This window comes from Mastomys coucha, unplaced genomic scaffold, assembly GCF_008632895.1.
Source record: "Mastomys coucha isolate ucsf_1 unplaced genomic scaffold, UCSF_Mcou_1 pScaffold6, whole genome shotgun sequence".
Taxonomy (NCBI): domain Eukaryota; kingdom Metazoa; phylum Chordata; class Mammalia; order Rodentia; family Muridae; genus Mastomys; species Mastomys coucha.
Genome location: NW_022196912.1, coordinates 24,043,369 through 24,055,867, shown reverse-complemented (window position 1 = coordinate 24,055,867; position 12,499 = coordinate 24,043,369). Strand labels below are relative to the sequence as shown.

Below are 12,499 nucleotides of genomic sequence, written 5' to 3'. Positions count from 1 at the left end.
CAGGGAAGAGGGAGACTCCATGGGTTAAAAACAATTCCCACCAAGTTTCTCCAAGCTGTTCTGTGAGGTTGCGTTTTGTGGAGATCCATGCCTTGTGGTATTGTGATGAGGTTTTGAAGGCAAGCCCAAGTGTTCATTTACAGACTGCTTTGTTGTTGTGGGGAATGTCAGGCACAGGTGAAAAGGAAAAGGAGAAGGCCAAAGGAAAGAGGAAAGTCAAGCAGGAAGAAGATGAAGACTATCGCGAGCTTCCTCAAAAGAAGCACAAGCTGTACGGTAGGGTCCTGCGCTGTCTGTCCTTCCGTGGGAGACTGGGCTTCACCCTTTAAGGCTGGAGGGAGAAAGCCTTTGCTTTGTAGGGTTGATTGACTTTGGAGTGCCTAGAATTTGAGTGAGGGACTGATCTTCACTCACCTTCTTGTATCCTTTCACTCTGTCCTGTGTGAAAGGAAGGTCAGGAGGTTGAGGGAGTGGTGTGGCCTAGTGTGCTGCAGAGAAGGGGAAGGGGATTTGTGGAGTTGACCTGTTTCAGGTTTCTGAGTTTCCATCTTATGCAGGGAGGAAGCAGCGGCCTAAAGCTCAACCTCACCCCAAACCCCAGGCTCGTCGGGTTCGGAAGGAGCCACCAGTCTATGCAGCAGGTACTCATCCCTTTGAATATCTGTGTTATTTCTGTGAGGGATGATGTACCTGATGAGGCTGTCACCTATTTCTCCCTCTTTCTTACCTCCCTTCTCTCTCTGTCTCTGTGAGAACTCAGCACTTCATTCTTGATGGGCAGTCATCTACCACCAAGCCTCACCTGCAGTTCATGGAATCAGTCACTGCTGCTGGTTTGGAGGTCACATTGGCTTAAGTTTTGTCCCTGTATACCTTCTGAGCTGCCTACGTCTGTCCCTTGTACAACCCTTGGTTTCCTTGTTTGTAGGCAGGAAGTATTACAACGATGAAATTAAAATATCATAAAAACCTTTATCATGGTCTCAGGCACATAGAAAAAAATCTCAGACAGCAAGTTTTCCTACCTCAGTATCTTTTTCTTACATCGTGATCTGGAAAGTTGCCCCCAGTTCTGATTCACTCCATTGGACTTGGGTTTGAGCCACAGATGGGATTTCTTCATGGGGAAATTCGAAGAAGTTTCTGAAACTCTACAGTGAATGGAAACAAGTTATGTTTAGAAGCCATGTACTACAAGAGTGTATTCATTGTCATCTACCAAGAAAAAAACCACTTACAGGATTTCCCTCAATTGTGGACTTAAGCTTTTTGTTTCTGAAGAATGCTGCAGATTACAGTGTCCCATTCTTTCCATTGTAGGCAGTATGGAGGAAAAGTGGTACTTAGAGATCATGGATAAAGGCAGTGTGTCCTGTCCTACCTGCCAGGCAGTGGGGAGGAAGACTATAGAGGGTTTAAAGAAACACATGGAAAACTGCAAACAGGTCAGCTATTTTGTGGCATTTCATGACTGTTAGGATTTTTTTCTAAACTATAGACTTCTGGTACTGTGTGCAGTATTATAGCTAATTAGGGGTAGTATTGTGCAGTAGAGAAAACAGACTTTGCATGTACAGGCTTGGGTTTGCATGTTTATTTAATTGTACTACTAGATGTAATGTGTGCACATGGAATGCAGAAAAAAGTGACAACTGCTTTAATGTGTTCGTTATTTTATGTCACTGTGAACAGACACCTGACCCAGAGAGCTAAAGGGAGGAGTTTGCTTTGCCTCAGGGTTTGTGAGGGTAGATGCCCTTCAGTGGCCAGGAAACCATACTGGCTTCAGTGACTCATCTGCAGGTACCAGGCACTTGGGTCAGAGCTTCTCACAGGGCAGTTGAGTCAGGATTCAGACCAGGAGGGAAGCAGGGTCATAAACTCCAGAGGCCTCTATGTGACCCTGCTCCACCAGCCAGACCCCCCTCCCTTCTTAAGGTTCCACAACCTCCCAAAACAGTGACACCAGCCGGGGACCTGGTGTTCCACACATGAGCCTGTGGCAACATCAGGTTCAAGCCATAACACAGTGAGTAAGGAGTGGCACATGCTAGTGACTGGCCCAGATATGGTGTTTGGTGGCTTTCTGTTTCTCGTTTGAACATTCAGGCACTGGTCACTGACTTTTTTTTTCTTTCAGGAAATGTTTACCTGCCATCATTGTGGGAAACAACTTCATTCACTGGCAGGAATGAAGTATCATGTCATGGCCAATCATAATAGTTTGGTAAGAGTTTCCTGTGTTCTTTGTGAGCCTATGTGATGGTTATGTATCCACATACACATGCATACATACAGATATACATACAAAAACACAAATATGTATTTATTTAAAAGAAACGTGTTTTGTTTTGTTTTGTTTTGTTTTGTTTTTTGGTTTTTTGAGATAGGGTTTCTCTGTGTAGCCCTGGCTGGCCTTGAACTCAGAAATCCACCTGCGTCTGCCTCTCGAGTGCTGTGATTAAAGGCATGCACTGCCACTGCCTGGCTAAATTAATTTTTTTTTAAAGATTTATTTATTATTGTAAATAATTACACTGTGGCTGTCTTCAGACACACCAGATGAGGGCATCAGATCTCATTACAGGTGGTTGTAAGCCACCATATGGTTGCTGGGATTTGAACTCAGGACCTTTGGGAGAACATTCAGTGCTCTTACCCGCTGAGCCAGCCCTTAAATTAATTTTTAAAAATGCAAGGGATGTGGGGAAAGAGGAATCTTTATCCACTGCTGGTGGGACTGTGAATTGACGGAGCCACCATGTAAGCACGTATGGAGATTCCCTCAAAGCCAAAAGTAGAACTACCATTCCTGTGCACATAGCTGAAAGAGTATAAGACACCGTATGGGATACTTACACACCCAGGTTTATTGCTGTATAATTCATGAACACCAGAAATGATATAAAAATCCCTCTCTTCTGTTCTTCCTCCCTCCCTCTCTTTCTTCCTCAGGTTTTCCCCAATAGTCCAGGCTTGCTTGAAATTCACAAATTCAGACTGGCAATGAATTTTCAGCAATCTTCTGCGTCAGTTTCCTTATAGGCATGAGCCTTTGACAGCTGTTTGTTTTATTTTGAGATCAGTTTTATTATACCCCTGGCTAGCCCTCCAACTCCCTGTGGAGCTGAGGCTGCCCTTGAACTACTAACCCTACTATGTCTACCTCTCAAGGACTGGGGTTACAGAAGTGTATTACTGTACCTTTCTAGTTGCATGTGAGGACTTGAGATGCTCAGTTAACATGTGAGAATGTCCAATCCATTGATCAGCAGGGAAAGGAATATTAAAACTATGACAAGGAGCAGAGCAAATGTTAACAGGTTTCACAGTGTACAGGCTCCTAGAAAGCTGAGGCAAGAGGGTAGCTAGTACAAGGCCACCTGGCAGGGCTACATAGTGATCGTCTGAAACAATGATTTGTTTTTTCTTTTTTGCTTAGAATGCTAGGAATGGGGACAACAAGCTGGGGCCCCTAAAGAGCTTGTGAGCAGTTATCCATGGAAGGAAATACACTCATGAGCAACAGTTCCACTTACAGACTGGAGACCCACAGACAGCAGGATGAGGATATGGGAACAGTAACAATAGCATTGTGTCAGCTCAGTGAAAACAGCAAAGACGTCTCTAGCAGATTAGAGGATGGTACATGCAAAAAACAGAGAATGAGTATAGTTGGGATACATGGTATGAAATTCCCAAATAATCAATAAAAATGTTAGCTTGGGAGAAAAGTAATACATCTTTTAAAAAGAAAACAAAAGAAAGAAATATCCTAGGCCTGGTTTGTCTATGTCTACAGTGCCACCTCCATCTTGGTATCCTTGTGTCTAGTGAGAGACTAGAAATTTCCAGAAGGCTTCAAGGACTGAGGAGAGCTCTGTGGAACCTGGGGAGGATGGAGCATCTGGCAGAAGGTTGGAATATAGGAAGTCTAAGGCCCAGCTGCAGCTATGACAGCTTGGAAGTTCTGGGTGCTGTAGCCCAGGACAGAGGAAGAGAAGCTGGCCTCTTTGGGTAGGAATTCTTAGGGGTGCGTAGAGGGAGCACCCCACCACTGGAGTCTTCACTGCTGTGGAGAAGCATCTCGGAGATTCTAGGCTGGACGGTGAGGCCATGTGAGGCTGTCCCACCCAGCTCCTGTGGCTGCATTCAGAGCACTTGTTGCTGGTGCTGCACAGAGGATGTGCAGGCTGATGCCCAAAGCAGCATGCCCACACCTGGTACTCCTTCACGCTGCTTGGAAGCCCAGGTCACATACGCTGTGCCAGGGCAGCAGGCCATCCTGAAATACTTTTCCAGTTCCTGCTGCTAATCCTTGCTGTAGATCTTGGCATAAAGATGCAGGGATGAGGAGCCAGTAAGTCACTAGCTTTTCCATCTTGGCTGGTGTTCTGTGTTTGGGTATCTTTCACTTAGTACAGATAGTTCAGTGAAGCTTGATCTGGATCTGGTACTTCATAGGAGAGTGTGTAAGACTACTCATTACTGGAATAACACAGGATGGATTTTTTTGAGCTGGATCATAGGTATTTGTGTGTTTAAGTTATCCTGTACTAGGGGGTAGAGATCAGAACTCAAGTTTGCATTATATTTACTTCATGCCATCCAGAAAATGGAGCTGGAACTCAGACTCAACAATATCAGTATAGCTCATAGTTCAATTCTTGATTTTTCTGGAGGGGGCTGTTTGTTTTCTGTTCCACGGATCATGTTTATTTGCTTCTTTTGTTTCCAGCCAATTTTGAAGGCAGGAGATGAAGTAGATGAGCCAAGCGAGAGGGAGAGACTGCGAACAGTTCTAAAGAGAATGGGAAAGCTCAGGTGCATGCGTGAGGTAAGAGTCAGGGCGGCAGACTCTGCCCTGGAGTCTCAGGTCTGTCTTCCTGTTGTTCTTTCCCCTTGGTCCTCTGCCTCCCTTTCAGGTTTCTTGCTCCTCTGTTCCCTGGTGGCATAGGGTGGTACTACTTTTTCAGATCTCTTGCAGTTCTTGCCCTCTTCTCCAAGGGGCTTCTTTACCATCCTTTAGTACGATGAAGATGCCTTTCATGAGCTCATTCTGCAAGGAGCTCAACGTTACTGGCTAGATAATAGCAGGGTGGGATTGGGTCACAGTTCAAGTTCTGACCTGGAGTAGGTGTGTGGTTATACTTGCTCAGTGACCACTGAACTGATTGCCAACTGGCTCCTAGGCACGATTGTCAAGGAGAAGAAGGGTTGTGCTGGTGGGAAATGTTAGTGAATGTCTTGTCTCACTGTCTTTTTGTGGTTTGTGGTGCTTGGTGATTTCTGACCAATTTAGGGATCATGTGAAACCTATACAGTTCTAACATAGGCTTCTTTCCTGTGTTCAGACTTGCTCCAGTACCTTCACCAGCATCATGGGATATCTGTACCATGTCAGAAAGTGCGGCAAAGAGGCTTCAGAGCTGGAGAAGTTGACCCTGAAATGTCACCACTGTGGGAAAGCATATAGGTCCAAGGCTGGGCTGGCATACCACATGAGGTCAGAGCATGGACCTGTGAGTATTGACTCTTCTGTAGCTACTGAGGATGCATGCTGTGCCTGTCACTCCTACCTGTGTCTTCTGTGTATCCCCAATGCAAGGAAGTGTTTAATTGGGCTCATGGGTTCAGAGGGTTGAGTTCATCATGGCAGGGCATTTGAGAGCTCACATCTTGATCTACAACTAGAAGGTGGGGGTGGAGGGGAGTGCTAACTGGGAGTGGCAAGAGTCTTTTGAAACCTCAAAGCTTGTCCTCAAGTGACACACCTCCTCTAACAAACCCACACCTCCTAATCCTTCCCAAACAGTCCCATCAACTGGGCACCAAGTATTCAAACATCAGAGCTTGTGAGGGCCATGCTCATTCAAACCACCACAGCATGTATATGTGTTTTCCTGTGTGTAAACACACATGTGTTTGCAGATGCACACACATGGAAATGCATGTGTGTGAAAGTCTGAAGTTGACATTGGGTGTCTTCCTTGATCACTCCACTCATGTATAGAGGAAGGGTCTCACCAGTTCTAGATAAGTCTAGCTAGCCAGCTTGCCTTTGTTTCTACCTCCTAAGTGCTAGGGATTCCTGGTGGCCTGCTCTGCCTACCCAGGTTTTATGTGGGTGCTAGAGGTAAAACTCCAGTCCTTCTGCTTATGTGATAGGTTCTTTATCCATTGACCATCTCCACAATCCCTAATTAGTACCTTTATTTTACATGAATGAGAATTTTCCCTGTGTGTATGTATGTGCACCATATTGAGTGCCTAGTGCCCATAGAAATCAGTGTCATGTCCCATCGGACTGGACTTACTTAGTTGTGAACCACCGTAAGGGTGTTGAGAATCAAATCTAGGTTTTCTGCAAAAGCAGCAAATGCTTTTAATTCTGAGCTATCTCCAACCCTCAGCATATATATTTAAAACTAAAACATTCCCCCTTATCTAGAATTTTTTGTGGGAATCTGTCTCTGTTCTTCATTTTCTTGTGTATGTCTTGACTATTTTTATATTACATTTCCAAGCTTGTGTATGTGTGTGTTCCTGCACATGTAAATATTTATGTATATATGTACAGGGGTGTGTGTGTGTGTGTGTGTGTGTGTGTGTGTGTGTGTGTGTGTGTGGTGTATCTGAAGGACAGAGGACAACTTTAGGTGTCATTCCTTAGTAGTGCCCACTCTTTTCCTTGAGACAGGGTCTTATTGGCCTAGAGTTTGCCTTTCTGCTAGGCTCTCTAGCCAGCCAGAAAGCTTCCATGATCTGCTGTCTCTTCTCCTCTGGTGTTGTGATCACAAAGGTGCCCCATCACACCTGGATTTTTACTGTGCGTTTGGGGTACTCAAACTTAATAGACTGAGCTATCTTCTCCTGCCGCCTTACCCTCATATGTGGTGGGGATATGTGTTTGTATGTGTGCAAACATGTATGTTAAGGTGTGCATACATACCTGTGAGCATGCATGCTGAAGTCAGGTCTACATTGAGTGTCTGGAGCTTGCTTTGTTAGCTAGACTGGCTGGCCAAGAAACTCTGAGGATCTCTATCTCTATTCCCCTAGCATCACAGATTTCATCCTGCAAAGAAGGGCATCGTGTTTAATCTGGCTGTGACTGAAGCCACTTGTGAGCCATGTTTTCATGTCTCCCTCTTGCAGGTCTTCTTCCCAGAGTCAGAACAACCAGACTGTTTAAAGGAGATGAGTTTGGAGACAAAGGGTGGAGGCCGAGTTCAGCGGCGTTCTGCCAAGATAGCTGTGTACCATCTTCAGGAGCTGGCCTCTGCTGAACTAACCAAGGAATGGCCAAAGAGGAAGGTACTCCAGGACCTGGTACCCGATGACCGGAAGGTAAGGTCATGTGCCACTGGTAATCAGTATTTTGTAGAATGTTTTTCAGTATGGATTTGTGTGGCACCCATATTTGGCAGCCTGTATGTAACTCCAGCTCTCCAGCTCCATGGGAATCTTAAGCCTCTCTCTGGTCTCTGCAGGTACCTGTGCTCACACACAAACCCACACACAGGCACACAGATGTACCTGATGAAAAATACAAAAGTTCACACGCTCTCACCTCCCCCCCCCCCCAAACACACACACACACCAAGACAGGGTTTCTGTATGTAATCCTTGCTGTCCTAGAACTCACTCTGTAGACCAGGCTGGTCTTGAGATCTGCCTGCCTCTGCTTTCCGAGTGCTGGCATTAAAGACGAGTGCCACCACACTCTCCTGCTCCCACCCCTTCAAAGTGGGTGTAAAGCTTTGAGCATATTCTGTTCTGATTGGGAGTTGCATTCTTGCAATCCAATGTTTCTTGTATTCTAGTTAAAATATACTCGCCCTGGGTTACCTACCTTTAGCCAGGAAGTCCTGCACAAGTGGAAGACGGATATCAAGAAGTACCATCGCATCCAGTGTCCTAATCAGGTGATTCTCTTCTGTCCTATCAGTAAAGGCCTCTAAGCATCTGCTGTACTCCTTACTGATTGCTTCACTGTAGAGGACTCGTGCAGCAGTTAGCTTGCTCAGAACTGGGTACCTCCATAAACCTGTCAGTCATCAGGACAGCTCTACTGCCATATGCAGTATCATTTGAGATCATTCATGGGAGCAGTGAACTAGGCCTCAGATGGGACTACAATGTCCTTTGCTATGTGGTCTCTATCTCTCTACAGGATAGCTGGATAGGTAGTACGGGATGTATTTGACTAATTTGAGACACAAAACTAAAAGACTCAGTTCTTCTAAGGTCTCATTGCCACAATTTCTTCAGCATCCTTCCATAGCGTCTTCTTAGTCAAAGACATCACAGGATATTAGTTAGGTTTCTGTGATTGTGACATCATGACTAGAAGCAACTTACAGCAGGAAGAGTTTGTTTTGGGATCACAGTTCTAACAGGACCAGAGTCCATCATGGTGAGTGTCTTAGTTAGGGTTTCATTGCTGTGAAGAGACACCATGACCAAGGCAGCTCTTATAAGGACATTTAATTGGGGCTGGCTTACAGGTTCAGAGGTTCAGTCCAGTATCATCAAGGTGGGAGCATGGCAGCATCCAGGCAGATGTGCTGAAGAAGGAGCTGAGAGTTCTCAGTTTTGATCTAACTGCAACCATGAGAACTGACTCTTCCACACTGGGCAGAGCTTCAAAGCCCACTCCCACAGTGATACACTTCTTGCAAAAAGGCCACACCTCCTAATAGTGCCACACTCTGGGCCAAGCATATTCAAAAGCACCACAGTGGGAAGGATAGCAGCAGTGGTGAGCATGATGTACTTCCTCCAGTAAGGATCCACTCCCCAGAGGTTCTACAACCTCCAGACAGTACCACCAGATGGGGACCAAGTGTTCACATGGGAACTCTGGAAGTTTGAATGAGAATGGACCTATAGGCTCATGGATTAGAGTACCTAGTTCCTAGTTGGAAGAACTGTTGGGGAGGGACTAAGAGGGGTGGCCTTGCTGGAGGATATCTGTCTCTGGCAGGGCTGGAGCTTTCAAAAGCCCATGCCATCCCCAGTTAGCTCTGGCTCTGCTTCCAACTTGTGGATAATGTAAGCTTTCAGCTACTGCTCCAGCACCATGTCTGTTTGCCTGCTGCCATCCTTCCTGTCATGATAGTCATAAACTCACCCTCTGAACTTATAAGCAATCTCCCAATTAAATGCTTTCTTTTGTAAGATGCCTCAGTCAATGGTGCCTTAGTCAACAGAGTAAGACAGAAATCTATATACATATGTGTGTATGTGTGTATACATACATATATGTATACACACATACATACATACAAGAAACTGTGTTCTGTTAAACAGCAGTGAGAAGACTAGGTAAAGGAATAGCTTAGACTTCCTGGAGCCTTATTCATCTTCTTTATCATCTTCTCTTTCCTGTTTCTTGCCTGTGTACCCTTCATGTGTGAGTTTTTGTGAGTTTTGTTGTTGTTGTTGTTGTCAGGTTTTGTTTGTTTGTTTTGTTTATTATTTGGTTTATGGTGCTGGTGATTGATCTTATACCTCCAAATGTGGAATTGGTCAGTGTAAATGATTATATTGCTAAGAGAAGGGTTCTGTATGGCACAGACTTACATTTGCTTCTCTTTTCCAGGGTTGTGAGGCTGTCTACAGTAGTGTATCTGGCCTTAAAGCTCACCTGGGCTCTTGTACATTGGTTTGTAACATTTTCTATATACTCTCTTAAAGTATCCTCATTGGTAGTCTGGCATAGAAGAGAGCTCAGTTTAGGTGGACAGCCAAGCTTCCTGTTGACCATCATTGGAGGCTGCCTTTGGCTTCAGGATCATAGACATTCTTGGTCCCTTTGGGTTGGGCAACAGGTTCATCTGGGATACAGAAAAGGTCAGCAAAGTTATGTCATACCACTTGAAGGAACTGGAAGGAAAGTCTATGAATTTGGAATCACAACCAGAGTTTGCTTTCTTTGCCTTGGTCCTCACACAGTGGGCCTACCTTGCTGTATTTAGCCATAATCTTCCTAAGAAGAAGTTGTTTGGACTGGTGAAGATCCTCAGACCAACCCACTGGGACTCTATTGGCCTCAGGGGATGGAGGACAGGACAGAGTGTCAGGCTAACAAGTACTTACCTCCCTGAATCTTTTCCTTGTTGATCCAGCTGCCCTACAGCCCATGAGCCATGACAAATGGTGCCACTTCCCATCCAAAAGTTTCTTCTCACACAAATAAGCACCACTGAAACCTGTACTTCAGGCAGGGAGAGCGAAGTCTCAGTTGAAGGCACCAAGGACATTGTAGACATCTCAGCCAGATCTGGATAGCAGCGCTTAGGACAGTGTCATTGGGAGAGTTTCTGAGTCCTTAAACTCGTTATTGCCAATGGGATTCTGGGTTTCCAAGTTGCCCTTTGCCACAGTCGGAAGAACTGTGCCATGGTATCTCTAATGACCCTGGGGTGTTTGATGATTTGTGGAGAGGAATCAACCCCAAAAGCAAGGTGAAAGGAAGCAGAGAAGGTAGAACTACGTGGCTTGGGACACTGTGGAAGGAGGGCATGGCGGGCTGTGACATGGTGCTGTGGGTTCCAGTGGTGAGAGTTTGTCTTAGCTAGATTTTGTAAAATAATATTGTCATGTTGGACTATTTCCCATGACTTGTGATTAAGAGACTCCCTATTCCTTTTCTCACAATCACTGTTCAAATTCTGAAATGATTCTCTTTTCTTTCTGTCTTTGAAACAGGGCACCTTTGTGGCTGGAAAGTACAAGTGTCTTCTGTGTCAGAAAGAATTTGTGTCCGAGAGTGGTGTCAAGTATCACATTAACTCCGTCCATGCCGAGGTGCGCTCCCACCTTCCCCTAATGTGTGGAATCCTATGTGCCCCATCTTGAGGCTATAAGAGTTGGCCTTGCCCCTGGCTTCATGTTCTAGGACTGACAAAGAAATTTGTGCTGAGAACTTGTCAGAGTTAAAATGCTGTCTGAAATTACATGAGTGTAAATGAAATTTTCTGTGAAGAAAAATTAGATAAAGCTTACTGTGGCTGGCATCTTTGAGCCCCTATAATTCTCTTACCTATGATTAAATGAAACATTTGGGAACCAGGTTGAAATTACATGTTTGATCTTGTTTTACAGTGTTTTCTTCTGAAAAACATTCAGATGTTTTAATGTTTGCCAATAGTCTGGGGTCTTTAAATGGTCACCAGTTGCATGTAATTTTAAAAACACACTTACTCTTTCTTGGGAGCTCTCCCCGAGTTCCCGGCTATGCTCTGAGAACAGCCATGTTGCAGGCTGGTGTTTTCCCGAGTGCCACCCATTCCTCAGGCTGGCTCTGCTAATGAGAACTCCTGGAGCTACTGCTCGAGTTCCACCCCTGCAACCTACTTTCTCTTCCCACCTGAGTCACTGTGAATGAAAAATACCAGACAGCCTTAATATTTTAAAGCCAGCCAGATAACACAACTACTGGGTGAAGAATATCCTGCTCCATCCTCCTTAGCCTCTGCAGCTACCTACGGAGGCTACAAACTATCGGTCCCCGAGACCTACAAGTCTGTCCTTCCTATCTGCTCCACCACCTGGTCCGCATTCTCAATCCTCTCCATGTCCCTTTCTCTTCCTCCTGGGACCCAGAAATCCTGCCTTATCCTTCATCCAGCAATTGGCTTCTGCCATCTTTATTAACCCAATCAAGAAACAATTAGGGAACTATATTTTAGTTATCAGCTCCTCCTTCTACAATCATCATCATCATCATCATTTTGACTGTTTTGCCTGAATGTATGTCTGTATCATGTGGGTGTCTGGTACACTTGGTAGTCAAAAGAGGGCAGCAGCTCCCCTGGACCTGGAATTACAAATGATTGTGAATCATCCTGTGGGTGCTGGATCTTCTGCAAGAGCGGCCAATGCTCCTGGCCACTGAGCTATCTCTCCAGAACTCTTAACAACTAGTTTTTAATGCTGTTTATGTTATTGCATAAAACAGCTCTGAATGAGAGGCTTATTTTAAATCAAATTACTCTAGGCCTGGGTGCAAATGCCTGTTATTCTAGCACTTGGAAGGTAGAGGCAGATTGATCAGGAGTTCAAGGTCATCATACTATCTTTTAGGTATAAAGGCTTTTATAGAGAACTTACAAAAAATTAATGCAAAAATTATTATAGTTTAAAAGATGAATATTGATTTCTTACTGTCCTCATCCATTCAGTCATCCTGCAGTGTCTCGGGGTTGTCTTGGTAGTTTTCATTTTACAGTTGACTTGTTCAGATGGGGGTCTCAAACTGGTCTGTGCTCTGCAATTATTATTTCAAGAGCCCCCTAAGCACAGGCAGTGGTGGCTAGCACCATTCACCGTGTCATTGGGAGGCTTCACTTCCATTCACTTCCTCATTCATTTGTTTCCAGTCTCCTTGGTCGTCATCACCTCCTCCTCCTCCTCCTCCTTCTCCTCCTCCTTTTCCTCCTCCTCCTCCTCCTTCTGCTCTTCCTCCTTCTCCTCCTCCTCCTCCTTCTTC

At 45.0% G+C, this 12,499-nt stretch overlaps 1 protein-coding gene and 1 long non-coding RNA gene across 3 annotated transcripts in view; one reads left to right on the top strand and one right to left on the bottom strand.

Annotated features, from left to right (window-relative positions):
* LOC116079833 overlaps window positions 1-8,298 on the bottom strand; it is a 23,168-nt gene extending 14,870 nt beyond the window's left edge. Inside the window, exons 1-4 of one of the 2 annotated variants that reach the window (XR_004114164.1) lie at window positions 7,856-8,298; window positions 3,540-3,627; window positions 3,205-3,292; window positions 1,026-1,151 (exon numbers count right to left, since the gene is read on the bottom strand). This is a non-coding gene — a long non-coding RNA (uncharacterized LOC116079833). The remainder of the gene's footprint in view (window positions 1-1,025; window positions 1,152-3,204; window positions 3,293-3,539; window positions 3,628-7,855) is intronic. The other variant, XR_004114165.1, reaches the window with a different exon arrangement.
* Window positions 1-12,499, top strand: part of Znf512 (zinc finger protein 512) — a 16,512-nt gene that overhangs the window by 488 nt on the left and 3,525 nt on the right. The window contains exons 2-11 of the mRNA XM_031355906.1: window positions 172-276; window positions 558-641; window positions 1,321-1,445; window positions 2,141-2,227; window positions 4,739-4,837; window positions 5,355-5,522; window positions 7,159-7,350; window positions 7,827-7,928; window positions 9,608-9,670; window positions 10,717-10,815. Coding sequence (XP_031211766.1) covers window positions 172-276; window positions 558-641; window positions 1,321-1,445; window positions 2,141-2,227; window positions 4,739-4,837; window positions 5,355-5,522; window positions 7,159-7,350; window positions 7,827-7,928; window positions 9,608-9,670; window positions 10,717-10,815 — 1,124 coding nt within the window. The remainder of the gene's footprint in view (window positions 1-171; window positions 277-557; window positions 642-1,320; window positions 1,446-2,140; window positions 2,228-4,738; window positions 4,838-5,354; window positions 5,523-7,158; window positions 7,351-7,826; window positions 7,929-9,607; window positions 9,671-10,716; window positions 10,816-12,499) is intronic.